The 27795-nt window shown below is 43.2% G+C and overlaps 1 protein-coding gene across 7 annotated transcripts in view; it reads right to left on the reverse strand.

The window, feature by feature from the left end:
* The window catches only part of HERC1 (HECT and RLD domain containing E3 ubiquitin protein ligase family member 1), a 205222-nt gene that overhangs the window by 19694 nt on the left and 157733 nt on the right, over positions 1 to 27795 (reverse strand). For all 7 annotated transcript variants that reach the window (XM_054041859.1, XM_054041856.1, XM_054041858.1 and 4 more), the window contains exons 53-61: positions 25012 to 25139; positions 23790 to 23990; positions 19670 to 19800; positions 11415 to 11614; positions 10324 to 10438; positions 9033 to 9179; positions 8093 to 8194; positions 3945 to 4118; positions 625 to 918 (exon numbers count right to left, since the gene is read on the reverse strand). In XM_054041859.1, coding sequence (XP_053897834.1) covers positions 625 to 918; positions 3945 to 4118; positions 8093 to 8194; positions 9033 to 9179; positions 10324 to 10438; positions 11415 to 11614; positions 19670 to 19800; positions 23790 to 23990; positions 25012 to 25139 — 1492 coding nt within the window. The remainder of the gene's footprint in view (positions 1 to 624; positions 919 to 3944; positions 4119 to 8092; positions 8195 to 9032; positions 9180 to 10323; positions 10439 to 11414; positions 11615 to 19669; positions 19801 to 23789; positions 23991 to 25011; positions 25140 to 27795) is intronic.

Genomic DNA, 27795 nt, shown 5'->3' on the forward strand with positions numbered 1-27795 from the left:
TCAGCCCTGCAAGCTCCCCTTGGAATATCATAGTCAAGACAAATTCTCACTGGTTTATATAACAACAATAGAGGTTCTGCAAATGGAATTTTGTTAATTCTGTTGATTTGTAAACCAGAATTAGTCCAGCTCGCTTTTCTCTGTGTCAACTCTGCAGGTTAAGACAATGTAACAAAAACTTACTGTTGTTAGTAAAGCAAGTAAATACGACTCTGAATACACACAGAAGGAGCAGATCTGCTAAACAGGAAGATACCACTTTCACACTATTACTTCTATTACAAACATTTATATGGCATCAACTGCCACATTTTATATCAATTAAAATAAAATCTCTGTACTCTCTTGGTATTTCCATTAAATAAAGCATAACAATTTACTTTTTACAAGCTTTTCAATTTTTTCAGCTAATTATTACTAGGGTGACCAGATGTCCCGATTTTATAGGGACAGTCCCGATTTTTGGGTCTTTTTCTTATATAGGCTCCTATTACCCCCCAACCCCGTCCCGATTTTTCACACTTGCTGTCTGGTCACCCTAATTAATTATTACAGATGTTATCGGCACAATATAGTGCATTCTATACATATACTTAATAACTGGCAGAATGCAGTGCATATTACCATTAGAAGTGTAAGCTCATCCTCTGGCACAGGCTCCAGATCTGGAACAGTAAAGGATTCTGGAAACTGTGCTCCTTTGGCCAGAGCTTCAGCAGCTTTTATAGTAGTTGAAAAACATTCTAACCAGGCCCACTCTGTAGGATTCCAAGCTGAGGGATCAGGGAGGCAGTTCTGGTGATGAGGCGGTATTGGTGGATTGCACAAAAGCTGATCGAGGTGAAGCCCCACAGCAAGTGAAGCCAGGCACTGCATATAAGGGCTATGAACAAGCTGATCTCCACAGACCACATGGGGCTAGAGGGAAAAAATGGAAGGTCAACATATGAAGTTAGAGGCATACTTTCATCACTTCAGAAACAGTAATTCTTCAAAGCTCTTTCTGTAGAAAAAAATTTCCCAGAAAAACCCCTTTCCAATAATTTTCATTTATTTCCCTCACAATAAACCGAGACCATTTGTCAAAGTACCAGACTTCACTCTCATCCAGTATTCGACACAGAAATACTGCAAACATATTAACACGATTTCACTAGCAAATGCACTTCAGCATATTATCAGAAATTACCATTTTTTAAACAAGGTACATCACTCAATATATCACAATATAAAACAAAACTTGTTTATTTCATTTGGTTTTTCTTTCTCTTTTTTTCCCCCCTTTCTTCGTTTTAAGTAGAATACAATACATACTGGAATAATTCTTTAACCTAAACTTCAAATTTACAATAATTTGATGTAATTTATAAACAGTTTAAATAATTCTCTGAAAAGCATACAATAACTTTCTCTTCATTTTCTTTTGCATGTTAAGGAAGACACAAAATCCAGCTTTCAGACATGATTTTGTTTCTCTTTGGTTGGGAAGTTCTGAAGAATGAAAAGCAGAACTGGGGAAGTGAGCATTATTACATGCCTGAACGAAAACAACCTGAAGAAAAGAGGTTACTATGGCATTACAACACATGATGAATAGAGATTGAGAAAACTACTGATGGTGACGGATGCTGTAGCCATAAACTGATGAGGGATCGCATCAGAGTACCAGCAAAATAAAGTTCTTGTGACATATCGCTGTGCTCCTAGGCTTAAAGGCCTCAAACGAGTGGACAGAATTTGGATATGTGTTCAGGAAAAGGATACGTAGCAGACTTAACTGCCCGCTGCATGGAGTGCTGTATTGTACCCAGCTAGAGAGAACTGGATAGGTCTAAATGGAAAAAATGTACCTTGGACTCCAAATTAGGGATGTAAAAGTTTAACCGGTTAACCGATAAGCTTGATGCTTATCAGTTTCTGCTTACTATTAAACTCCACCTGAGCAGAGCCCCAGGGATGGATCCGGCAGTGGAGCCCCAACAAAATGTGGGGGTGCTTCAGCACCCCCCACACCACTAGCTCCGCGGTTATACATTTAACTGTGTAACTGATAGAATTTTAATTGGTTACATGGTTATTGTTTTTACATTCTTACTCCAAATTGGCTACTGCTAAAAGTAGAGCAGCATCCTAGTTTGTATGGAAACCTGCAATGAGGTTTTGTTATTAAAGGTCATTACAAAAGAAGACTAACTGATTAAAAAAAATGTCAGATACGTTTTGCAGGGTTTCCTATAACTATTCTGGCAGAGATTCTGTAGCAGACAGAAAAAGGACTTTACAAATATGATTCAGACATCTAATCAAATATGTTTTTTTCAAAGTCCACATGTTCTAAAGATAGAGTGTCTTGGTTAGCCATTGTTAAGAACTATATTAGAGTCAAGCCAGAGAAAAGGCGATTAAAGTAAGTGATGAATGTCTTGTAGGATAATGTCTGGTTGCAGTTCAGGAAATCTAAATAGCCTGAATCCAGTATCCATTTTGTCTGGTAATTCAATAACAATCCAGACATTGTTTTGTGTCAACAACAGATGTCATGGGTAGAATAGATCTAGATTTCAGTGTGTAACAATAAATTCTATCTACACTGCCCCCATCATTTATACTGCTCACACTGATGGGAGGACATGCCACAGGACTGGCAATAGCAAAAGGATCAGTATCCTTGTTTTTTAGTTAAGGCAGTTAGTTTCTTATTTTTAAAGAGACAAAGCAGAATAGTGTCTCTCTCTTCTATTTGTTTGAGTAGAGATACTTTCTTTCCTCACAACTGGTTTTCTGGAGTATACATAGGATCCTATATCCTTCTTGGTATATCAGTCCCCAACTCAGGAAGGCTAGTTCACAATTTTTATAATTTCAAAAATTCGTTAGGACATTTATTCTATTGACTGCTCAGTAGTGTTAAGGCACACAGTGATTTCTCTGAATTACCTCCAACTATACAACTGAATAAACTGGAGAGAGAGTAAGTAAGGGCATGGAAAGTGCTAACGGAGTAGTTCAGTAGGCAAAAATCACATTATTTGCATCAGGACCATATGTTAATTCCACTGAAGAGATGCAGATATTAATACCAGCACCAGAACTGGGGATCTGAATAAACACTTCCAGAGAAATCTGTAAATTCCTGTATTAAAAAGGAAACACTGGCTATAATTCATAACAAGGCCTTGCAAGAGATTTTGTGAAGATTATTTGTATACCAGCCCTTACAGTCATAAAGAAGCTAAAAGAATGAGATCCTGAGTGGATTTTGCACAAAGGAAAAATTATATATATATATGCAACAAATTGTTTTCTGAGACATGATAGCAATCTCCTAGTCTAATAATTTCTTATTCTAGAGGAGGATGCAAAATAATGGGGACAAGTTTAACACCATGTTTAAGATCATTCAAATTAGGCCTCAAAACGACCATTTTGAAAAAAAAAAAACACGTGGATACCACAGAAATTAAAACAAACAAAGGTGAAAAAAGCCTAGCTTCCTGGGGTTTTTTGTTGGTTGGTTGGTTGGTTTTAAGGGACGGGGGGGAGGGGAAGACAGCAACCTGATGAAGCATCAGTTTGAGGCTGCTTTATCCAAGTGCTGCAGTTAAAGCAATATAGCAGTGCGTGTGTAGTGGTGAGGTCAATGTAAGTTAACAAAGCAGAAACTTCTAGGATAGCCGAAACACCTATATAAGGCCACAAGAGACCAGGATCTTGCGGTGGGTGACAAAACAAGAGGAAGATCAGAAACAGCCTGACATCAGGAAAATGTAGTTCTGCTAGAGTACTCAAAAGAGTAACTGTAAATCTGTTGTCCAAAGGTGGGATTGAACCTCAACAAAGATTTCTTGGGTTGACTGTCAAAAGAATAAGACAGCTGTAATTCAAGACAGACATCTCATGTTACATATGTCAGTATTTGATGTTCTGCATTCAACTATTCTTACCTTTTCATAGGCATATTGTTCCTGAAGCATTATTGGCAAACGTTCCAAGAAAGCCCTCATGCAAGGGGCCACATTTAATCCTAAAACTCCCTGTTGTTTCAGTGCAGTCCTACATGTTGCAAGGACATGATTGGAAGATATCCACTCTGATGTGCAATTCACCACCAACACATCCTGTTCAACAATACAATCACCAGATACATTTTATATATCAGAAATTAAACAAGGGAAACATGCTTATTCAGATCAATCTGACTCCTCTCACTAATTGTCTTCGTCCCAACACTGCTCAACACCTAAAAGTATCAGTGTGAATAAGTAACAATGCTGAGTGGAAAGAAAAATTATGTATCATTATCATCTCTGTATTTATATAACACTTACAATGATTGTTCTTAGACAGCATTATAAAATGGGCTGGTAGCACCTATTATTATTAAGGTTGCCTGATATTTCTCATTATAAAACCATTTTCAGTTTCTTATAACTTTGCTAAACTTTAGATGTTTGAGCTGAAGTTTTCTATGCTGGGTGTCATCCTCAAGCTCAAATTTTTTAAAAAATTTCAACCAAAATGGTTCAGCCATTTTCCAAAAACAAGGCTAGGGAAAACTACATCAAGAACAAATCATGCCCAACCAAACTAATTTCCTTTTTTGACAGGGTTACCAGGCCTAGTGGCTTGGGGAAAGCAGTATATATTGATTTTAGTAAGGTTTTTGACTCAGTCCCACATGACATTTTCATACACAAACTAGGGAAATGTGGTCTAGGTGAAATTAGTATGAAGCAGGTGCACAACTGGATGAAATACTATACTGAAAGTAGTTTCAACAGTTCACTGTCAGACTGGGAGGGTGTATCCAGTAGTACATAAAAACACCCAGCATAGAAAATTTCAGCCCAAATGGTTAAAATTTGGTAAAATTATAAGCCAATGAAAAATGAAGGTTACTCAGCAGTACCACTTACAGGTGAGTAACCTTCATTTCTTCTTCAAATCACCTCAGCATGTTCGATAGTTTGATAAACAGAACTGTCTTCCAAGTAAAGTGGGATGTGGTTTTCTAATTAAACAGTGACTGAAGTACCACTGTACCAAATTGAGCATCTGACCAGAATACATAATGTTTTGTTAATGTAAGATTAAAGCTCCATGTAGCAGCTCTGCAAATTTCTGCAATCGGAATATGCCTAAAGCAGCAAGCCATGAAGGCCACCTTTGTCCTTGTGGAATGGGATCTAATCCCCACTGGGACAGGGACAGAGACTAATTTGTAGCTCTCTTCAATGCATTGCCTAAGCCACTTAGATAGTCTTCGTGAAGTAAATGCCTGTCCTTTATTATTTTGTGCATAAGAAAAAAGATCTGGTGACTTTCTAAACTCTTTAGTTATATTTAGATAGAAAGCTAAAGCCCTTTTAGCATCTAGTGTGTGAATCTTTGCTTTACCTCAATGAGCATAGGATCTAGGAAAGAATACTGGCAGATTAACTGATTGGATGGGATGAAAATCGGTTACCATCTAGAATAAGAATTACAGGTAGAGGTGGAAAAATCACTTTGTCCTTGTAAAAAATAATGAGAAGTGGGATCAGCCATCATGGCCTGAAGTTTGTTTACTCATTCTTCTGGCAGATGTTATGCCTATAACAAATGTTGTTTAGATTAACAGGTAAAACCGTGAACATTTATTCAGATGCTCAAAGGAAATCTTTATAAACTGAGTAAGGACTAGATAAAGTTCCCATGATGAAGGTGTATCTTTGACTGATGGATAGATGTTCACTAGACCTAAACCCTAGTCTCTAAGATATTTTGGGGTGGATCTTTCTCAGTCTCTCCTTTGAAGCTGTTCTATTTTGCATAAGTAATTAGTCATTAGGCCAGAGAGAGCAAGAAAGAATGACTCTATAGACTGGTGATTAGAGGACTCACTTGGGAAGTGGTAGACTCAAGTTCATGTCCCTGTTACAATTACTATTTAATTATTTATACATAGTGGAACAGCTTCAACAACAGAGAGCCCCCCACCATATCATCTCATAGTCCAGTGGGTAGGGCACTCTCCTGCAATGTGGAAGACCCTAGTTCAAATCCACATTAGCCAGAGGGGGGAATTTACTTCGGGTCTCCCACATCCCAGGTAAGTGTTTTAAGCACTGGGTTAAAGATCAAAAGGGATGAACCACTACTTCCTCATTTTGTGACTGGTGCCTCAGTCCTGGAAAAATCAAATTTTTTTTTATAAGAACAATTTGGCAAATTCATGTAAAATTCACAAATAGTTTTGGCTAACTGAAAAATGCATTTTTCAAATTTCACTACAGGCCAAAAAGAAAAACTCACCCAGTTCTATTTGCAATAGGACTGTGAAGAAAGGTACTGTACAATGCTGAATTCTACATTTTCAATCTGAACACAAAGACTATTTTAACCTTCTGAAGCAGATATTTCTTCTAAGACAGACACATTTCACATCTCTCCCATAAAGAAGGTGACATTTCTCACACACTATGTATTTCAGAATGACAAAGCAGTCACCTGGGTGCATATTTTTAAAATTAATTAATTGCCCCATTTCTCTCTTTCTCATACACGAAGTCTAAAATCTAAACTAAGTTTTTAAACTCTTTTTTAAAGATAAGATGGCAGTTGAGAGTCAAAACAATGTATTCTGCATGTAAATAGACAAACTATGTACAGCAGAATTTTAATTACTCAAGCTCCTTTAATTGACAGCAAATATATGTGGATAACATGGACTAAGCAGAACAGGGAGAGAAATATGCTAGCACAGGGGTCGGCAACCTAGAGCACGCATGCCAAACACGGCACGCGAGGCGATTTTGAGTGGCACGCAGCTTCCTGCCGCGGTCCTGGCCCCCAGCCCCACTCAGCCCCCCTGCCCACCGCTCTCCCCTGCGGGGACAGGAGGCAGAAACTTGGTTCTGCGGCAGCCAAGCTTTCCCCCTCCCCCGCTTCTTCCCCCAGTGTGGTGCTTTCCTGCCCCTCTTCCTCTCCTTCCCTGCGCCAATCAGCTGATGGCCCTAGCGAGGGGGAGGGGGAAGAGCGGCAGCATGCACACAGGTCCGTAGAGGACACAGAGAGAGGTAGGGACGGAGCCTGGGGGAAGGGGGTGGAACAGGGCATATCCCTTCCAGTCCCCTGTCCTGAGCTGCTCAGGGCAGGGGGCTGGGAGCACCCCCACGAGCCGAGCACCCCAGCCCTCTATCCTGACCCCCACACACTCAGCCTTCTGCCCTGCACGCCCCACCCCTCTGCCCTGAACCCCCTCACCCCAACACACACCCAGCCTTCTGCCCTGCACCCCCACAGCCCCATCCCTCTGCCCTGCCCCCCCCAGGCCCCCAGCCCTCTGCCCTGACTCTTGAACCCCCCCCACACACCCAGCCTTCTGCCCTGAACCCCCACACCCCAACACACACCCAACTTTCTGCCCTGCACCCCCCACACACCCCCAGCCCTCTGCCCTGAACCCCCCACACCCCAACACACACCCAGCCTTCTGCCCTGCACCCCCCACAGCCCTCTGACCTGACCCTTGAACCCCCCACATCCCCAGCCTTCTGCCCTACACCCCCCACACACCCCAGCCCTCTGCCCTGATCCCTGAATCCCCCCACACACACCCCAGCCTTCTGCCCTGAACCCCCTCCCCCAGCCCTCTGCCCTGACCCCTGAAACAACCCCCCCCCCAGGTCTGGGGTCCCGGCCGCAGGCCCTGCTCAGCCCGCTGCTGGCCTAGGTGAACAGAACCCCAGGCTGAAAGCAAGCTGAGCAGGCTGGAGGCATAAGATCAGCATTTTAATTTAATTTTAAATGACACTTCTTAAATATTTTGAAAACCTTGTTTACTTTACATACAATAGTTTAGTTATATAATATAGACTTATAAAAAGAGACCTTCTAAAAACGTTAAAATGTATTACCGGCACACGAAACCTTAAATTAGAGTGAATAAATGAAGACTCGGCACACCACTTCTGAAAGGTTGCCGATCCCTGTGCTAGCAGTTTGTTAGAAAGAAATGTTTGGGTAAATGGGCTTCTTTTTGTAATAAGAACCTTCCCTTTCTGCTCACAAATTTAACTCAAAAGAACAGCACTTTAATATATAATAATACCTTTGATCTATTTGAGCAAGCAGCTACTCCAACATCAGGGATCCATACTGCAGTCTGAATAGCTCCAGAACCGATCACAACACTTTGTAATACAGAGCCATCCTAAACCAAGAAATCTTTTAATCAATACACATATTTATTTAAACATGTGAATTTATCATCCTGTAGTACCGTAAACACCCCCAAACATTTCAATTAATGATTATTTAAAGTATTTTAAACCCCTTGAACTAAAATTCCTACACGATAGTCAGAAAGGCATATGCATTTTCCAAAAGATATTACTAAAAGTTAAAATTAACATTGATATAACATCTTCAAAGTGTTTCACACAGTCTCAACAGCCTGTGAAGAAGGCAAGTATTACTCCCTTTTTTCAGAGGGGAGAAACAAAAGCATAAACTGGCTAAGGACCTGAGGTCATAAATGACCTGACCAGGCACATAATTAATCAGTTGCAGAGCCAGGATTAGAATTTAGGTATTTATTCCCAAATCTTGCATTCATTATTCTTGACTACGCTTCCTCTAATTTTTATAAAGTATTTATCAAAGAAAACTATGAAGACATAAAATTATCCATTTACTTCTGATCTTAAACGTACCTATTTCAACAAACTTTAAGAAATATAACTAAGATTTTATCACGGTTATTTGTAGTAAAAGTCACGGACAGGTAATAAACAAAAATTCACAGAAGCCCTTGACCATCCGTGACTTTTACTAAAAATAATGTGGGGGGAGAGCTGACGGGGGGATGACTGAAGACCAAGTGTGGGAGAGGAGAGCCCAAGCTGCAAGGGCTAACTGTTCCGGATATCCCCACTGCCTGTGGCGGCTGGGATCTCCGGGTGCCACCGCCACTCTAGAATCCATGAATTCTGTGACATCCATGACATAATCTTTGGGTAATCTTTAATATAACTCAAAGACAACCTTACCCGTAAAGACCAAATGTTCATGAGCCCACCAAGCCCACCAGACACTAATACCAGTCCATCAGAGCTGAAGGCCACAGTCCGAACAGGAGTAATATGTCCTCTCAGCTGATAAATGCACTTGGCATCCGCTGCTTTTCTGTATCCATCCTGCAAATTATTTCATCATTATGACATACCCTGGACTACATACACAGAAAATTGTGAATAGAAAAGTGTTTCAGATTTAGACTTCTTTGCAACCAGTGTATAGATTTTCTTGGTACAACTACTTTTATTTTAATCAAGGAAAGAAGACTAAGGCACCATAAAAAAGGCCTTATGGAAGCATTCAAGCTGATACAACAGACTATGAGCACCTACAGTGACGATGAACTCTAAGTAAATATGCATTTAGATATATTTACTTAATAGACCTTAGTTTTATTTGTAATTATTTTAGTCATGTTTTATAAGGATGCCATTAACTTATTACCATCTATATTTTCCTCTTCAAAATACCATAAGCATTCAAGACCACATTACGGCTGGATCTTACCATTTTAAAGAACATTTTAGTTAAAATTAAGTCAAGTCAAATTTATATACTAAGAAACTTCCAATATTATTTTAGTTTTCTCTTTTGGAAATAACTGCATAATTTTAAAAGAACTAGATAGCATTACCAAATTTTAGCCAAGATCAATAGCTCTTGCAAATAAGTTGTTTTTAAACCTTGACCTCCCATTTAGAGTCATAGACCTTAAGACCATAATGGACCACCAGATCATCTAGTCTGACTTCCTGTATGTAACAACAGGCCACTGACAGCACCCAGCACCCACACTAAACTCAACATCCAAAATTAGAGCAAGAATTACAACCCACAGGAAATAATACTATAAGGCAGAGAATAGGAGGGACCAAGGTGCACCAATGCCCAAAGTACCTGGGGGAAGTATACCCAGATAATCCTGGCAAGTGACCTGTACTCTAATGCTACAGAGGAGGGCGAATCCCCTCCAAGGTCACTGCCAATGAACCTGGGGGAAAATTCCTGAGCATGTGAGCAAGACCCTGAGCATGTGAGCAAGAATCATTTCCTGCCTTGGAAACACCTGCATGTGTGGAAGTACAGACAAATTAAAATAAATGTAACTTTTTTAAACTAAATGGTTTTCAAATATTTCCCTCTTCTCCATCTTCACCCATGTAGATATTTAAATATTTTGCTCCCATCCTTTCCTATAATCGTAGAGAAAACCATGGATACAATCAGGTTAAGATTTCTTAACATCTGCTCAACTGTCTTTACCTTGCCACTTGTTTCCTGTTCCCACCATCCTTCTGCACTACTTGAGCTGGACTGCAACATGATCAGCATATCCTGGGGAACACTCCAAACACACACTAAGCCATTCTGGCATCCTCTGAAGGAAGTTAGAATAAATCACATGAAAATAAAGTAAAATTGTTAACATACAGCACCAATCAACAAATATTCTAAAAGTATGTCAGTCTGTTATGATATACATTTAGAGCAAGGTGATTAAGAAAGATAATCTGCTTAAAAACAAAGTCCAAGGGCAGCAGATAATTTTTTAAAAGTTGAATACAGATTTAGGAGTAATACTCACTAAAAAAGTGCATTTTTTCTTTAACTCTTTCTTAATATTAAATTTTGCCAAAACTATTTTGTCAGCACCACTATGTTTAAAAGGAAGTTAGTGAAACAGTATCTCCAATACAAAAGGAAAGCTGAGGCAGACTGGAAAAAGGAAAAACTTGTTTTTCATTGTACTGTTTGAAATTTTACTATATTCTTTAATTCACGTATTTTTAAATAAAATATGCATATTGACAGTGATTTTTTTTTATTTCTACTCAAAATATTTAGGAATATTCTCCATAGGTTTTCACCCTATTTTTCACATTAAATATTTTCATATTTGACCTAATATTCCCTTGCAATCATTGTGCCATCAGAATGTATAGGTCCCAGGTATATTTATCAGCACAGGAAGTATTTGCAACTATGGACATAACTGGCACATTTCACAACAGTGATTAGTTGATGTTTCCAATAACATGCAAACATACCACATTACGTTTTCACTGTGACAAATTCAAGTTAAATTAACTAAGATCAGCCCTGGTCAGTACTTGGCGCAGAACTCTCCAGAGAAAAGCCTAGGTGGAGGGGAAAATCTGTTGGTGATTCAGTAACGGGCACTTTTTGTATTTAAGTCAGTGCTGAACCAGTGTTCTACAATGCCCACAATGAACAGCTTGTTGAATTTTGTTTGTTTGTTTTTTGTTTAGGATGAAAGATGCTACATATACAGTTGCTATAAGTATTAATACAAAGACTACACAGGAAGTATTAAAGCAAAAACTTTAACATACGTAGCCAGTAACAACTGCAGCTTGGGTCCTTTCCCTGGAAGGTTGCACCAGGTAATACTATTCACAATAGCTGGATGGGAGAGTGAATGCAAACGTCTCCAGCATCCCCCCATATATCTCCAGAGTTTCACCGTTTCTTCTTTGGCACATGTCATGAGAATCTTACCAGTTGGATCCCACTTCACACTAACAATAGTGTCCTAAAGGATTCAAACAAACAAACAAAAAGATTACAACATTCAGTGTCTTCATAATGTGACTTACGAATATGAACATCACACATACAAAACTAAACTTCCTTCCAGCACAAAAGTATTAAGCACTTGAACTTCATATACATCATCATATAAACTACAAAAAAGGAACTATGTTGATGATTTGATGCAGCAATTTATAACACAAATGAAGTCAGACCTGGTGGTTATCACAGTTCTACGAGTGCGAGAAAAAGAACGGTTACTCACCTTCTCATAACTGCTGTTCTTTGAGATGTGTTATTCATGTCCATTCCAACCAGGTGTGTGCGCGAGCACGTCCACAGTAGCTGGAAGATTTCCCCCCTAGCAGCATCCGTGGGGTTGGCCTGAGTGTCCCCTGGAGTTTCACCTTCATGGAGCCCAATAAAGGGCCCTGCCAACCTGCCACCCCTCAGTTCCTTCTTGTCAGCTACTGCAACAGAGGGGTAGGAGGGTGGGTATGGGAATGGACATGAACACCACATCTGGAAGAACAACAGTTACGAGATGTTGAGTAACCATTTTTTCTTCTTTGAGTGTTTGTTCATGTCAATTCCAATCAGGTGACTGACAAGCCCAAGATCAGGAGGTGGGGTCGGAGTTGTCCACTAACTAGAGTACTGTTCATCCGAAGGCCACATCATCTCTGGCCTGCTGGGTAATTGCATAGTGTGTCGTGAACGTATGAATGGAGGACGATGTAGCCACTCTGCAGATTTCCTGAGTGGGAACCTGAGCCAGGAACGCTGTTGATGAAGCCTGCGCTCTGGTGGAGTGCGCAGTGATTGGAGGTGCAGGAACCCCCGCCAGGTTGTGGCACTCACGAATGCAGGACGTGATCCATGACGAAATGCATTGTGATGACACAGGCAGACCTTCCATTCTGTCCGCCACTGCCACGAATAACTGGATCGACTTTCTGAACGGCTTCGTTCTCTCGATGTAGAAGGCTAGCGCTCTACGGACATCCAGTGAGTGAAGTCTCTGCTCCCTGCAGCTGGAATGCGGCTTAGGGTAGAGTATCAGGAGGAAGATGTCGCGGTTAATGTGAAACTGCGATACAACCTTTGGCAGGAAAGCAGGATGAGGTCTGAGCTAAACCTTGTCCTTATAGAACACGGTGTAAGGGGCTCCGATATTAGGGCTTTACGTTCAGATACCCTTCTGGCCGAGGTTATCGCCACCAGGAACGCCACTTTGTAAGAGAGGTAGAGCAGGGAGCATGACACCAAGGGTTAAAAGGGCGGTCCCATGAGTCTAGGAAGAACCAGGTTGAGGTCCCAAGCCAGGACAGGCTGCCAGACATGAGGGTATAGCCTGTCGAGACCTTTTAGAAACCAGTTGACCAAAGACAAAGTTAGCAAAGACAGAGCGGCCCTCCGCACCCGGGTGGATGACTGAGATGGTGGCCAAGTGAACCCTTATTGACGACACTGAAAGCCCCTGCTGCTTCAAATGGAGGAGGTAGTTCAGAACAAACAGCACTGAGGCTAGCATTGGGAACGAATGGCACTGTACCGACCAGACTGAAAATCTCTTCCGCTTGGCAAGGTAGGTAGCTCTCGGAGAAGGTTTCCTGCTGCCAAAGAGGACTTGTCTAACCTGGTCTGAACAGGAAAGCTCCACAGGGTTCAACCACAGAGCGGCCACACCGCAAGGTGCAGCGACCCGAGGTTCGGATGTTGGAGACGACCGTGGTCCGGGAAGAGTGGCAGGGTGACTGGAGCGTCCATGGACATGTCTAGGAGAGTTGTGTACCAGGCGGGGCCAGGCTGGAGCTATTAATATGACCTGAGCTCGTTCCCTTTGGATCTTGAGGAGTACCTTGCAAATGAGCAGTATGGGCAGAAAGGCGTTTAGGAGACAACCTCCCCATAGGAGGAGGAAGGCGTCCGCGCTGGAACCCAGCCACACCCAGGCTGTGATTTTTGAAGGAGCAGAACTGCTGGCACTTCCTGTTGCGTCACATGGCAAATAGGTCTATCTGGGGAAATCCCCACCTCTGAAAGACTGAATTTGTGACATCCGGGCAAAGGGACCACTCATGGCCGTGAAAGGATCTGCTGAGGTAGTCTGCCAACTCATTCTATACTCCGGGAAGGCACAATGCTTGTAGGTGTATTGAATGTTCTACACAGAAGTACCACAGCCTGAGGGCTTCCTGGCACAGGGGGAGAGGAGTGTGCACCCCCTTGTTTGTTGATATAGAACATTGTCGTGGTGTTGTCCGTCATAACTGATACACATTGTCCCGTTAAGTATGCCAGGAAGGTCTGGCACACCAGACACAGTGCTCTCATCTCTCTGACATTGAGGTGGAGAGCCAGATCTGCCTGAGACCAGAGACCCTGAGACCTGTGGTCTCCTAGATGTGCTCCCTCAGCCCAAGGCTGATGCGTCTGTCACTAGCGAAAGAGATGGCTGTGGACTGGCGAAGAGGACCCCTGAGCACACCTCCTGAGGGTTGAGCCATCACAGGAGGGAGTCAAGGACCGGACGAGGCAGGGTCACGATACTGTCCAAGCTGTCTTGGGCTAGTCGATGCTACCCATGACTGGAGCAGTCAGAGCCCGAGTCTGGCATGCTTCATCATGTAGGTACAGGCAGCCATGTGTCCCAGAAGCTTCAGGCAGTTTTTTGCTGTGGTGGTGGGAAACTGTCTGAGACCTCGAATGATACCGGCCAGGGCCTGGAACCTCAATTCCGGCAGGTATGCCCTGGCTTGGGTTGAGTCCAGTACTGCCCCTATAAACTATCCTCTGAACAGTGCACAGAGTCGATTTTGCTTCGTTTAGAAGGAGACCCAGGTTGTCAAAGGTGGCCCTGATGAATTTGATTTGAGATTCTACTTGGGTCCTGAAGCGACCCTTGACCAACCAGTCACTGAGTTATGGAAACACCTGTACCTGGTGCCTGCGCAGGAACACAGCGACGACTGCCATGCACTTGGTGAAGACTTGAGATGCTGCTGACAGACCGAACGGAAGAACTGTAAATTGGTAGTGGGTACTGTTCACCACAAACCTGAGGTACTTCCTGTGGGGCTGAGTGATTGCAATATGAATATAAGCATCCTTCAAGTCGAGGGTGGCATACAAGTCTGCTGGATCCAGTGAAGGGATGACGGAGGCAAATGAGACCATGCGGAACCTGAGTTTCTTTACAAACTTGTTGAGTTCTCGCAGGTTCAGGATGGGCTTGAGGCCACCTTTGGCTTTCAGTATTAGGAAATACCAGGAATAAAAGCCCTCGCCCCTGTGCTCCTGAGGAACCTCCTCCACTGCCCCTAACGATAGGAGCGACTGCTCCTGGATAAGGAGTTGCTCGTGAGAAGCGTCCCTGACGAGGGATAGGGAAGGGAAGTGGAAGGGCAGGAGGGCACAGAATTGGATGAAGTATCCCCTCTCTACCATGAGGAGCACCCAGCAGTCTGAGGTGATATGGGACTATGCACGGTAGAAAGGGGATAGTCGGGACGAGAAGGTAAGGCGGGGTGGATCCAGTCTTTGGTGTGGTACACAGTCCTTGACTGTGCCTTCAAAAGACCAGTTTGGGCCCTGAAGGTGGCTTGGGTTGTCCCGAGCCCGGCCAGAGGGTTGACACGGCCTTCTCCTGCCAGTCCTATTTCTCCTTCAGGACCCTTCCTGGCGGTTCTGGTGACAGAACCGCTGAGAACATTGTGGATGGAAGTGTCTCTGCTGCACTGACGGTGTATAGAGGCCCAGGGACCTGAGGGTGGTTCTGGAGTCCTTTAGGCTGTTTAACTTCTTGTCCATTTTCTCAGAAAAAAGAGTCTGACCCTCAAAAGGCGGGTCTTGTATGTTATGCTGGACCTTATAGGGGAGACCAGAAACCTGGAGCCATGAGCCCCTTCTCATGGCTACTCCTGTGGCCATAACCCTGGTTGCAGCACAACCCATCAAGTGCTGCCTGCAGGGATGCCCTGGAGATCAGTCTTCACTCCTCGACCAAAGCTGAAAATTTGGCACGGGAATCCGAGGAACTCCATGAATTTAGCCATCGCCAAACAGGCATTGTAGGAGTACCTGCTGATGATAGCCTGCTGGTTAGACATTCAGAGTTGTAGTCCCCACATTGAGAACACCTTTCGCACGAATAGGTCTAATGTTTTAGCATCCCTATTCTTGGGAGAAGGGCCCTGAAAGCCTTGCCTCTCCCGCTGATTAGCAGCGTCCACCACCAAAGATTCAGGCTGGGGGTGGGAATATAGATGTTCATAACCCCTGGAGGGCACAAAGTACCGGCGTTTGTTACGCTTGGCAGTGAGTGGCAGCGAGGCAGGGGTCTGCCACAGGGTCTTAGTCATGTCCGTAATTGTCTTTATAAATGGTAAGGGTGCGAGGGGGCCAGGAAGGGCACGAGGGGGCCAGGATATCAGCCATAGGGCCTGCATCATCTACCACTTCCTCTGCCTTAATGCCCAGAAACTGGGCAAACCGGCACAGCAACTGCTGCAAGTCTTCCAGAGCTGGGGCTACGGAAGTGCCCACCTGTGCCTCATCTGGTGAAGAGGAGGAGGCGGCCACCCTCTACCCTCCCCACCTGAGGGATCTCGTGACCCTGGGGGAGACTGTGGTTGGTTGGCTCAGTCCTGCGAAGAGCACGGATATTGGTGCCAATGTCGGGTCCCGCGCCAGTGCTGGTATAGACACCTAGGGTAGCATCTGCATTAGGGTCTTCATGGAAGCAGTCACAGCTGCTGTTGATGACGATGTCGGTGCCAGTGCCATCGTCGGTGCCGAAGGTGCAGCCGGCACCATAGCAGCAATCTGAGCCACTGACGCCCCTGGTGCCGAAGGCTTGTCGAGGGCGGCACCACGGTTGGTGCTGATGTTGGTGATGGTGCCGTGTCCGCCGGCGTTAATTCTGGAAGTAATGGCTCAGTCACTGGTCGTGGCGGAACAAATGTTGCGGACACCACTGACGCAGCTCCCGAGTGGGATCCTTGGCTCCGACCCTGGGCTTGATGGAAAGCCCATGGAGTCCAAAAGGGCCACTGAGCTGGGTTCTGCCATTGTGAGGGCCACTGCATTGGCATCTTGAGCTGGACCTTCTGCTCCTGCTATAGTCAGAGCAGTACGAGTTCAACTCCGACTCTGATGTTTCAGAATAGGAGGACCAGAGTGGCGCTGCACCTCTTGACATAGAGCGTTGGGAGCCTGGGGTCCTACTGCACTCCCTGGATGGAGGCGTTGGCTTCTGGGGGGAGGGTGCCGAGGTGATAGGGATCAGCGTGACATCATCGCCGGCTTTCCCTTTGACTGAACGGAGTGCCAGAATGGAGCCTGCAGTGCTGGTGCATCTTCCTGCCTTGGGGACGAGAACGGCACCGTGAGTCTCAGGCCTGGTCTACACTGGGAGGGGGTTGGGGGGGGGGGGGAGAAATCGATCTAAGTTATGCAACTTCAACTACGTGAATAATGCAGCTGAAGTTGACGTAATTAGATCGACTTATGGTGGTGTCTCCACTGCGGTGAGTCAACTGCTGCCTCTCCCCCGTCGACTCCGCCTGTGCCTCTCGCAGTGGTGGAGTACAGGAGTCGATGGGAGAGCGCTCAGGAGTCAATTTATCGTGTCTAAACTAGACGCGATCAATCGACCCCTGCTGGATCGATCGCTGCCGGCCGATTCGGCAGGTAGTGTAGACATACCCTCAGCAGGTCCTGCGCCGTCTCAAAAGCCTCTGGGGTGGACAGGAGTGGCAGATGCTCCAAGGGATTTGGCGAGCGCGGCGAGCCCGGACTCTACTGCCTCACTTCGGCAGGAATTGACATAGCTCCACTCTGAGCCTCGGAGCCATGGCCCAACCGAAGTGCCACTGATGGCTGGTCCCTGGATTTTGCTGAGGCGGATCAGCCTCTTTCTGTCTTCTTCTTCTTCTGGGCCAGTGATTCGGACCAGTGCTGAAGGCTGGAGTGTCCCCGAGAGGCTCCATGACGGTGCTGAACCTCCTTGGCGGTGTCTCTCTTTGACTGAAAACAGCGTCAGAGCGCTCCGCGCCAAAGAAGACACACTGGGAGGAGGACTTTAAGCCACTGTTCCCTCTCCTTAAGAGTTCTCAGTCAGAATTCCTGACAGATTTTGCAGCGGTCTTTTTGGTGACCCTCGCCCAGACACCATAAACAGGAAGTGTGTGTGTGGGGGGGTCACTTTTAGGCATGGGCTTTGTGCAGACCTGGCAAGTCTTGAAGCCCGGGGATCGTGGCATGCCGCAGTGATAAATAAGGTGCCTGGGAGGAAAAGTGCACAGCATCCACCACTTGTTGAATCAAGGAAGATTTTGGTACCACCCTTACACATCAAGCTGGCTCTGATGAAGAACTTCGTCAAGGCCATTGACAGAACACAAGCAGCTTTCAAATACCTCTGTGGAAAATTTCCAAGGTTAAGTGAAGCTAAGATAAAGGAAGGTGTCTTTGTTGGTCCTCAGATTCGTGAACTTCTTCGAGATGATGCATTTGACCATGCACTGCGTGGCAAGGAAAAGATGGCATGGAAAACCTGCCAGTTAGTGGCAATACATTTTCTCAGAAACAACAAGGCAGACAACTACAGGTTGTTGGTGGAAAACCTGCTCAAGGCATACAAAAGCCTTGGTTGCAACATGTCACTAAAGATACATTTTTCGCACTCTCATCTAGAGTTTTTTCCACCGAACTGCGGAGCAGTGAGCGACGAGCACAGCGAGCGATTTCACCAGGACATTGCAACAATGGAGAAACGCTATCAGGGCAAATGGAGCCCATCAATGCTTGCAGACTATTGCTGGACAGTGACAAGAGATGCTCCATTTAATGAATTTAATGAATACAAGAGACAAGCCAAGAAGCGCCGAGTAGACACTGAATAGGACTAAACTATGTACGTAATAGTTTTTTGCCTTTTGTTTCATAATAAATTTTATTTATATAACCCTTTTGCTGATTTTTAAAGTGTTACATAAACAGGACAGGTGAAATATTATCATGTAAAGCAACCATAAACACATGAAAAGACCTAGGTTTACAATTTATGATTAAAACTCTACTATCTACACAATATACATAGACATAAAATGCAAAAACTTAAATATCTTAGAAACAGTAGCCCATCAGTTGTTTTAATTGTCATATTTGAATTCAGCACATCAAAATACATAATAAATAGCACATTTTATCTCTGAAGCAGACGACTTCTCAAAAATTGTAGACCAGGGTAATGGGACAGATTCTGCACTGTGCCTCCTGAAAGTTGCAGCACAAAAGATGCAACCCAGAAGACCGAGCAAAGGAGACTTTATGCCACCTTTTCATTCATGGATTCCAGCCTTATGTCAGGGCCAAAATGGATCCTGGCATAAGTTAGAACAGCCCAGGAAGTTCTGAAATTTATGGCAGCCATTTCTAGGCTGTTTATGGGTTGTACTGCAGATACTTCCCCTTCTGCTTCCAACTTGCCCCCGCCTGTGCTTCGCACGCTCCATACAATGGAACTTGTAAGTGGAACAGCACTGGGTCTGCTGACATCAGCCCTTCATTGGGGGGAAAGTCTCTTTGCAAATTATTTATGGACTTTATTGGCCACTGGACTGGCATACATCGGCAATGCTTGAGTATTTTGAGAAACATCTTTTACACTTCACAATAACTTTTTTAGTTCAGGAAAAAAAAATCTATCATATAAATTATACATTTTAAGTAAGAAAATTTAATATCAGGCTAGTATTTAAAATTATTTTTAATTTATTAAATTGTTCATAGATAACTACATCTTTTTTAGATCAGAAGTGCACAGCAAATCTTGAAATGCACTTCAACTACAGTATAAACAACATACATTTGAAGAACCCTACTGGAAGAACTCTTGTTGCTTTCCTGTGGCTTTCTTTAAAAAATGGGCTATTATCTTTTAAGTCATTTTTATACAAAATTTTGAAATTAAGACTATAGTTTAAATCCTGAATTATCTTTGGGAAACTAGGAGGGTATGAATTAGTTTTCAAGAAAATTAAAACTCTACCTTATGTGCATCAACTAGAACAATTCCTCCTTTTTCAAGTGGCTCCTTCGTACCTATCAGCAATTTTCCATCTGAATAGCCAACTGCAAATGGTCTGTCTTCACTGAACCACGCAAGGCATGTGACAGAAACTATTGGAACAATAAGCACAAATAAAATATCTTAAATTACAAGCTAAACTGTTCAATTCCCATTGCATTTAGCTCATCAGAAAAAAAGGTTACTTACTTTTTTGTAACTATTGTTCTTTGAGATGTGTTGCTCATGTCCATTCCATTCGAGGTGTGCGCGCGCCCACATGCGTGGTTGTTGGAGATTTTTGCCTTAGCAGTATCCATAGGGTCAGCTGTGGCACCCCCCTGAGTGCCGCACTTATGCATCGGTTTATCAGGCGTCGCCGACCCAATGTCCTCTCAGTTCCTTCTTGCCGAGGTAATGGTAAGGACATGAGCAACTCATCTCGAAGAACAACTGTTACAAAAAGGTAGGTAACCGTTTTTATTTCTTCGAGTGCTTGCTCCTGTCGATTCCATTCTGACATATGAGGCTTTGGAAAGAAGACAGGTAAGTATATGTCCCAGCCAGTATAAAACTGGGAAACTACCTTTGGAAGAAATGCCGGGTGTGGTCGCAGCTGGACCTTATCCTTGTAGAATACCGTATAGGGAGGACCTTAACCTTGTAGAATATCGTATAGGGAGGTTCCGAAATAAGCACCCTGATCTCAGACACCCTGTGGGGTGACGTTACTGCAACCAGAAACAAAACCGGGAGAGAAGCAGGAGAGAGCAGGAAGCCAGAGGCATGAAGGGAGGCCCTATGAGCCTCGACAGCACGAGATTCAGGTCCCAGGGAGGAACGGGATCCCGGATGTGCGGGTAGAGACGCTCCAGACCTTACAAAAACTGGGCCATCATGTGGTGAACTAAGACTGACCTGCCTTGCAACGGAGGGTGGAAAGCTGAAATAGTGGCCAGGTGGACCTTGATCGACGACAGGGACAAACCTTGGAGTTCGAGGTGCTGAAGATAATCTCTGAGCTCCCTGACATTGATATAGAGGGCCACATCATCCTGCAACCAGCAGCCCTGCATTTCATACTGGCTGGGCCCGCCACAGGTCTGGGTCCCCTACCACTCCCGGGAGTCAGCAGTGGATCCTTTGGTGGGCTCAGGGCCCCAAATGGGGAGGCACGTCCATGTTGCTCTGGAGTGGACGGGCAGCCTGAACTGGGTCCTTTGCCTCATAACACATTGCCTTTCTTGCCCGGTGCTGGGAAGCCGTATTTTTTGGTCTTCTTTTTGAGCACCGGCGACAGAGAGCGGTGTTGGACAGAGCCCGGTGCTAGGGGTGTACTATGCACAGAGGCCAAGGTTCAAGGGGTAGAGTCCAGCCGGAATGTCTCGGAAGCCATTCAGGAGGGCAGCCTCCATGAGGAGAGCCCTCGAATGGATATTGCACTCTCTCTCTGGGTCCTGGGTCAAAAGATTTTACAGATACAACACTTGTCCTTCACATGTGATTCCCCCAAGCACTTGAGGCAGCTGCTGTGTGGGTCACTAACAGGCATAGGCCTGTTACAGTCTGAGCAGGGCTTAAACCTGGGAGACCAGGGCATGCCCTGCCAGGGGCGAAGTCCCCGATGGGACTCTAACTTCTAACTAACTACTATAAACAAACTATTTACAAGGCCCTAAGGCTCAAAGTCAGAAGAGATGAAACCGCTAGTTTTGCTATGCAAGCAAAAGTGCTCCGATAACCACCACTGGTGGTAAGAAGGAACTGAGAGTGCATAGGGCCAGCGGAACTCCAAGGGGACCCTATGGATACTGCTAAGGCAAAAATCTCCAATGATCGTGCACGTCCTAGAATGGAATCGACATGAGCAAGCACTCGAAGAACTTTTTGTATTATAATTACTTTCAGAAAACAAAAATGAAATGAAAAAATACAGCTTAATGAAAGTTAATACAGCTGTTTACTTTATGTTTTTTATTCTATGCCTATCACCTTAGATATTTAAGTACCACTGTAGTCATACATTTCTATCAACATAGCTATTTTATAGGAGACAGTATTGTAAAAGCTTTTTGTAGTAGTTTAGATATAAATGCAATTCTAAATATACATTTCAACAGAATGAGCAGAACCTACGTATTTACCCAGCTACCCTTCAAGTTTTATTTAATATAGTATTGCCACTTCTTTTTTTCTTCTTCTACATTTTAAGTGGGATTCAAAATGGACAGTCCTTGTCTACTCTGAATAAGTTAATGACCAAAAAATTTCAGTCGCAAGTCATGCCACAATACTTACAGTCAGAAACCATGAACTTCCCACTGCACACGCCTTTTATTCAAGTCACTATTCATACGATTTTGCCCCATTTTTTTTTTAATTCATGCATTTGCTAACAGTCTATCCTAAAGAGGGAGGCAAATAGCTTTCCTGTTCTAGCCCTGATTACTTCTATGCTTTTCTCACAAAGTCTGTGTTTTCTTTTGGGAAGTCTCTTATGATTTCACTGTCACTAATGGAGGTGCACCAGTTACAGTAACACTGTCTCTCCCCCCGAATAGCTAATGTAGATAAGATCAAAGAGGATATGTATGTCTTTTTTCACACATCCAAACTGTAACTGTTAGGAAAGGGAGTCTTGAATCCTACGTTGCACACACAGCAATTTAACAATAACAATTACACTGTTTATTTGTAGTTGTAAAAATATCCCTGTTGGAAGTTTAGGCATTAAAAGAATGAAAATGGTTACCTATTCTACAGCAATTGCAGATCTTCAAGATGTGTAGTCCACATAGGTTCCACTTCTAGTGTGCATGCATCCCATGCACACAAGATGATATTCTTTTGACCAGTAGTGTATACTGGTGCTGCGCCTGCACTCTGGATGCCCCCATGCCCTTCCACTCGAGGGCATAAAGAACAGAATGGGCCAACTGTCCCTCAGTTCCTTTGCCAATATGGAGTCCAGATGGCCTAGGACTCCAGAGTAGCAGGGAAAGGAGAGTTAGGCATAGAATATACGTGGACAGCACATCTTGAAAAATGACAGTAGCTGTTTTTTCTCTGAGTGACTGTCCTCATGGATTTCACTTCTGATGACTTGCAAGCTCTGACCACATCAGAAGGTGGATGCTAGGAGTCCTATTTAAATAATGACTGCAGAATATCACTGCCCAAGAGAGCATCATATCTTGAGGCCTCAACTGACGAATAATGCTGGATGAAAGGTGGTCTAATCCCCATGTAGTTGCCCTGCACATTTTTGACAGCGATGCTTCTTAGAGAAGTCACATACTTCCTTCAACACAGCTGGGCAACATTAGACTTTGGACTTTAATGCTGCACCTTATATGGAAAGATATTCTTGCACTTTATATGTTAATTGACTAAGCCACACAATTTCCTGTGTGTTGTGTATTAAAAACAGAGATAAACTGAGGCATGCAGAGGTTAAGTGACTTGCCAAACATCACACAGAGTCAGAGTCAAGAACAGAAATCAGGAGTCCAGGCTCCCTGCACCATGTACATCAGTAACATGAATCATCATGCTTTAAGGCATTAACTGGTCACCAACTGAGGTCAGGAAGAAGTCTCTTCCCCCATGGTAAGGTAGTGCATTATGAAGTACTGTCCAACATCATACACGAGATAGTATGGCGTACACCATTCTGAACCCTGGTGGAATGGGCTCTATTCTGTATTGGTGCTGTATTTAATGTAATTAGATACCCATTTAGAGAATTTTTGGTTGGATACTGCCTGACCAAAGTGGACACTGCAGGGGTACCATCTTGATGCCACAGACAATAAGAAGGAACCGAGGGACAGCTGAGCCTGCTACACCTTTTATGCCCTTGGGGTAGGGAGTTGGGGATAAGGCTAGAGTACCCAGGGTGTAGACACAGCTCTAACAGACACTGCTGGACAAAAAGAATCCAATCTTGTGTTTATGGGGCATATGTGCACTAGAACTGAAATCTGTGTGGACAGTTCTTCATAAAACTGAAGTACACTCTGCATTTTAAATATAGATGACAAAAAATGTGTAAGTTTGCAACTTACAAGTTTTCTTTAGAAGTATCAGCATGGTCACCTACCATCCTTTCTGTAGCAATGCTCCAGTTCTAATCGATGCATGGTTGAAAGATCTACAACTTCAATAAGCCCAAGAGATCCATCCATACGACCTACTAATAATACTTCTGGAGTGTCTCCTGTCCATGCTGCAGATGGCCCTTCTTCTGGCCAAGCTAGAGCAGATACCCAATGTGGCTGAAGGTCTAGTAATCCTTTTCCTCCTAAAACCCCAAAAATCTGTTACTATAATACTTCATTTTACTAGAAATTAAAAGACCAAAGAGTACCTTTCAGAGGACAATGTTGAAAAACTATGTATACAACTGGGACATACACTACTGATGAGCCTTAACATCTTTTAAACTGACATATAGTATATGATTACAAAGTAACTGGTTACTAACTTGCCATGAAACAAAAATCAATATAATGTCTCTTAACAGCATCACATATTGAACTAATCTTCAAACTAATTACTCCAGAAAAAGTAATTCAGAGAAGAAGGAAGTTAAATTTTATGAAAGCCTGCAGCATTCAGACAATGATGCTTTCTCCTATGGAATGCCAGTAACCATATAAATGAAACAATACACTGAACCAAGCATGTGTCAAGCACAGAGGAACAGTTCTCTATGGAAACATCCAAGATTGTCAAAGACTGTAATCAGTGATTTCTGCAAACATTAGGCGTTAGATAGGGATCCTACAGCTGTCAAAAGGATTAATGCTCTTCTCCTTTCAGAGTTAGTCTCAAATGTACCATTTTGAGCATTCTAGTGCACCTATGGAAGGAAAATGTTGGAACCTTTTTGAACTGCTTTTAAAATAAACTATTTATACAAACTTTTAGAGATACCTTGTTTAAATGTCAAATATATTTTACACCTTATAAAAAGAATAGTATTTATAGGCAATGATTGCTATTGCAGTAGGCAAGTCTAAAGCCCAGCACAAATTTCTATGACTCTTTTCTTGTTCAATGATAGGCTAGAAGGATTCATGTTAACTACTGAGTTTCCAATGCCTATGTTGTAACAAATGTTGAAAAAAGGCACTAAGGTGCTAGTGAATTAGCTGGGTTCAAAGCACCTAATGAAGGATGGTTGGCATATTAACTGGCAAGTAAATCTGCTAAAACACCTACCTATACAAAAGTGCCATTTCTCAGCAGCTTTTAAATAGCTGTCATAGACACAGGTTATACTATTAAAAAAATAAAAATAAAAAACACATGCATCATACCATTGACTTGCCATATGTTCACCATTTTTTCCAAAGCTCCAGCCAGATACTTGCCACTGATGCTCCAACAGATAAGAGACAAGCTAGGGTCACTGGGTGATCCCAGACTTTCTTCTGAATCACCTTCTCTACAATAAAATAAAACAGTGCACTTAAAGTAGGTATTTCCAAGTGGAGAAAATGAGAAAAAGTTTAATCTATTAAAGATTTGAGTCATTTTCTGTACTCCCCATGTTGTTATTGCAGACACAACCAAAGCATAATTTCTCAATTTTTCATTCCACTTCATCCCCTAGTAAAGTTATTAGAGAGACTCTCTGTAGTTAAATTTTGCACTAGCTTTCTATAATCGTCCTAATTCTGACTACCTTCTTACATTGCCAACTAAACCAACCTGCTGAAACATCACAAACTTTATCTTATGCCACAGTAGAGTTTTCTGGGAAGTCTCAGGAAAACCAACAGGGAAGTTGAGTTCTAAGAACTACACTTAGAAGAGGTACTCTCTCTTCTCAATTTCTGGCCCCAATTCTACCCCACATTGGGGCAGGTTTGCACAGCTCAATTAGAGTAAAGCTATTTTAAAGCCAGTTTAGCTAACCACAGTAGGATCACTGATTAAAGGTCTAGAAAACATGACCTATGAGAGAAGACTGAAAAAATTGGGTTTGTTTAGTATGGAGAAGAGATGACAGAGGAAAGATGATACCAGTTTTCAACTACATAAAAGGTTCTTAAAAGGAGGGAGGAAAATTGTTCTCTTTAACCTCTGAGGATAGACAAGAAGCAATGGGCTTAAACTGCAACAAGGGCAGTTTAGGTTGGACATTAGGAAAAATTTCCTGTCAGGATAGTTAAGCAATGGACTAAATTGCCCAGGGAGGTTGTGAAATCTCCATTATTGGAGATTTTTAAGAGCACGTTATACAAACACCTATCAGGGATAGTCTAGATCAGTGTTTCCCAAACTTGGGACACCGCTTGTGTAGGGAAAGCCCCCAGCGGGCCGGGCCTGTTTGTTTACCTGCTGCATCTGCAGGTCCGGCCGATCGTGGCTCCCACTGGCCATGGTTCGCTACTCCAGGCCAATGGGAGCTGCTGGAAGCGGCGCGGGCTGAGGGACGTACTGGCCGCCGCTTCCAGCAACTCCCATTGGCCTGGAGCAGTGAACCGAGGCCAGTGGGAGCCGCGATCAGCCGGACCTGCGGACGTGGCAGATAAACAAACCGGCCCAGCCCGCCAGGGGCTTTCCCTACACAAACAGCGTCCCAAGTTTGGGAAACACTGGTCTAGATAATACTTAGTCCTGCCACAAGTGCAGGGGATTGGACTAGATGAACTCTCGAGGTCCTTTCTAGTCCTATGATTCTATGATCACCTTAGTGTAACGGGATTTTTTAGAGTGCAGAGCTGCTATAGCAGCTCTTACGACCTCCACTTCTCTGTGACTAGTGCAGAGAGTGCGCTCAGGGTATCCCCACACCTCATATCATATCAGCCATTGGGGCCACTGGCAGCCAGTGCAAGTTGCAGTACTCCTCAAACTGTTCTAATTTATGCTGAAGGAACAGCTCAGTAGCACAATGACACCAAGATAAAACAGTGAAATGATGGCTTTAAGTTATCATTGACCCTCCCCACTAACTTCTATTAATCACTCCTTGGCTGAAATTGGCAATTATAGCCACTTCATTTTTTTTTGGCTCATCACAATGCCAAAAAAACTTGGCCAAGAAACATCTAGTTTGTTTTAATCTCTTGTCTGGAACTGGTTTCATTTACCAGTTTGGAGAGTTGCTTGGTGAATTATTTAGTTTTTGAAAAACAGTTCATGTGTGTATTATGAGCTCTGCAAAATTCTTAATTCTGCAAGCCATCCTTCACAGAGCTTAAGAAGTCCACCCTAGAGAGAGATGAAATTTCTGAACTGTACAAAAGTGTGTGTGTGTGTGTGTGTGTGTGTGTGTGTGTAAGTAAAACTCCCCAAGAGACAGCTCTAATGCAAGTTTGCTAAAGCCCATAACAAATACATACTTCAAGAAACTTGCAACCAGTACATACAGGTACCTAACATACATAAATGCCATGAGGAGAAGGGAGTACCACTTCCTGCAAGGCCAAATGGCCTAGAGAAATAAGCAGTGGAATGCAAGCCCACAAGTCCTGAATTCTATTCCCACAATTAACCCAAAAATTACTTTAATACATTATAAACATATTTTTGGGCCATATCTATTGCTCTTTGAAATCAAAGGAAAGGCTCCCACTGATTGAATGGGAATCCGGACCTTCGTTAGGCTTCTTAACATCCCTATGAAACAGGTAAATATAATTTGATATACCCCAACTTTACAAATAAGGAAGAATAAGCATTTAAGAAGTTCAGGGACTTGCTCAAGGTCACACAGCAATTAGGTAAACAAAATTAAATTCATTCAAAAGTACGTTTAAGTCAATGTATTTGTAAGTTACCCTCAGTATGACAGTCCCTCTTTAAATTTATATTTTTCTTGCTAATCTTTGTTTGTTCTTTGGTAAATTTATTATGAAATAATACATTAAAAAAACATTCTCAGGTTAAAAAAATGTTTTTTAATCCCCTTACCTGGACTACTATCTCCACCTTAAATTTTAGGATCTCTTTTCAGTTTTAAATCATTTACTTTTGATCATTTTTGTTATTTTAAATACAGTAAACATCCCAAAGAAGAATAAGAGCATCCTACACTCAGGCAGTTTCCTATGCTCATGGGAATCCCCATAGGATTGCCATTGTGGAGCAAT

The sequence above is a fragment of the Malaclemys terrapin genome, chromosome 10 (genome assembly GCF_027887155.1).
Source record: "Malaclemys terrapin pileata isolate rMalTer1 chromosome 10, rMalTer1.hap1, whole genome shotgun sequence".
NCBI classification, from domain to species: Eukaryota; Metazoa; Chordata; order Testudines; family Emydidae; genus Malaclemys; species Malaclemys terrapin.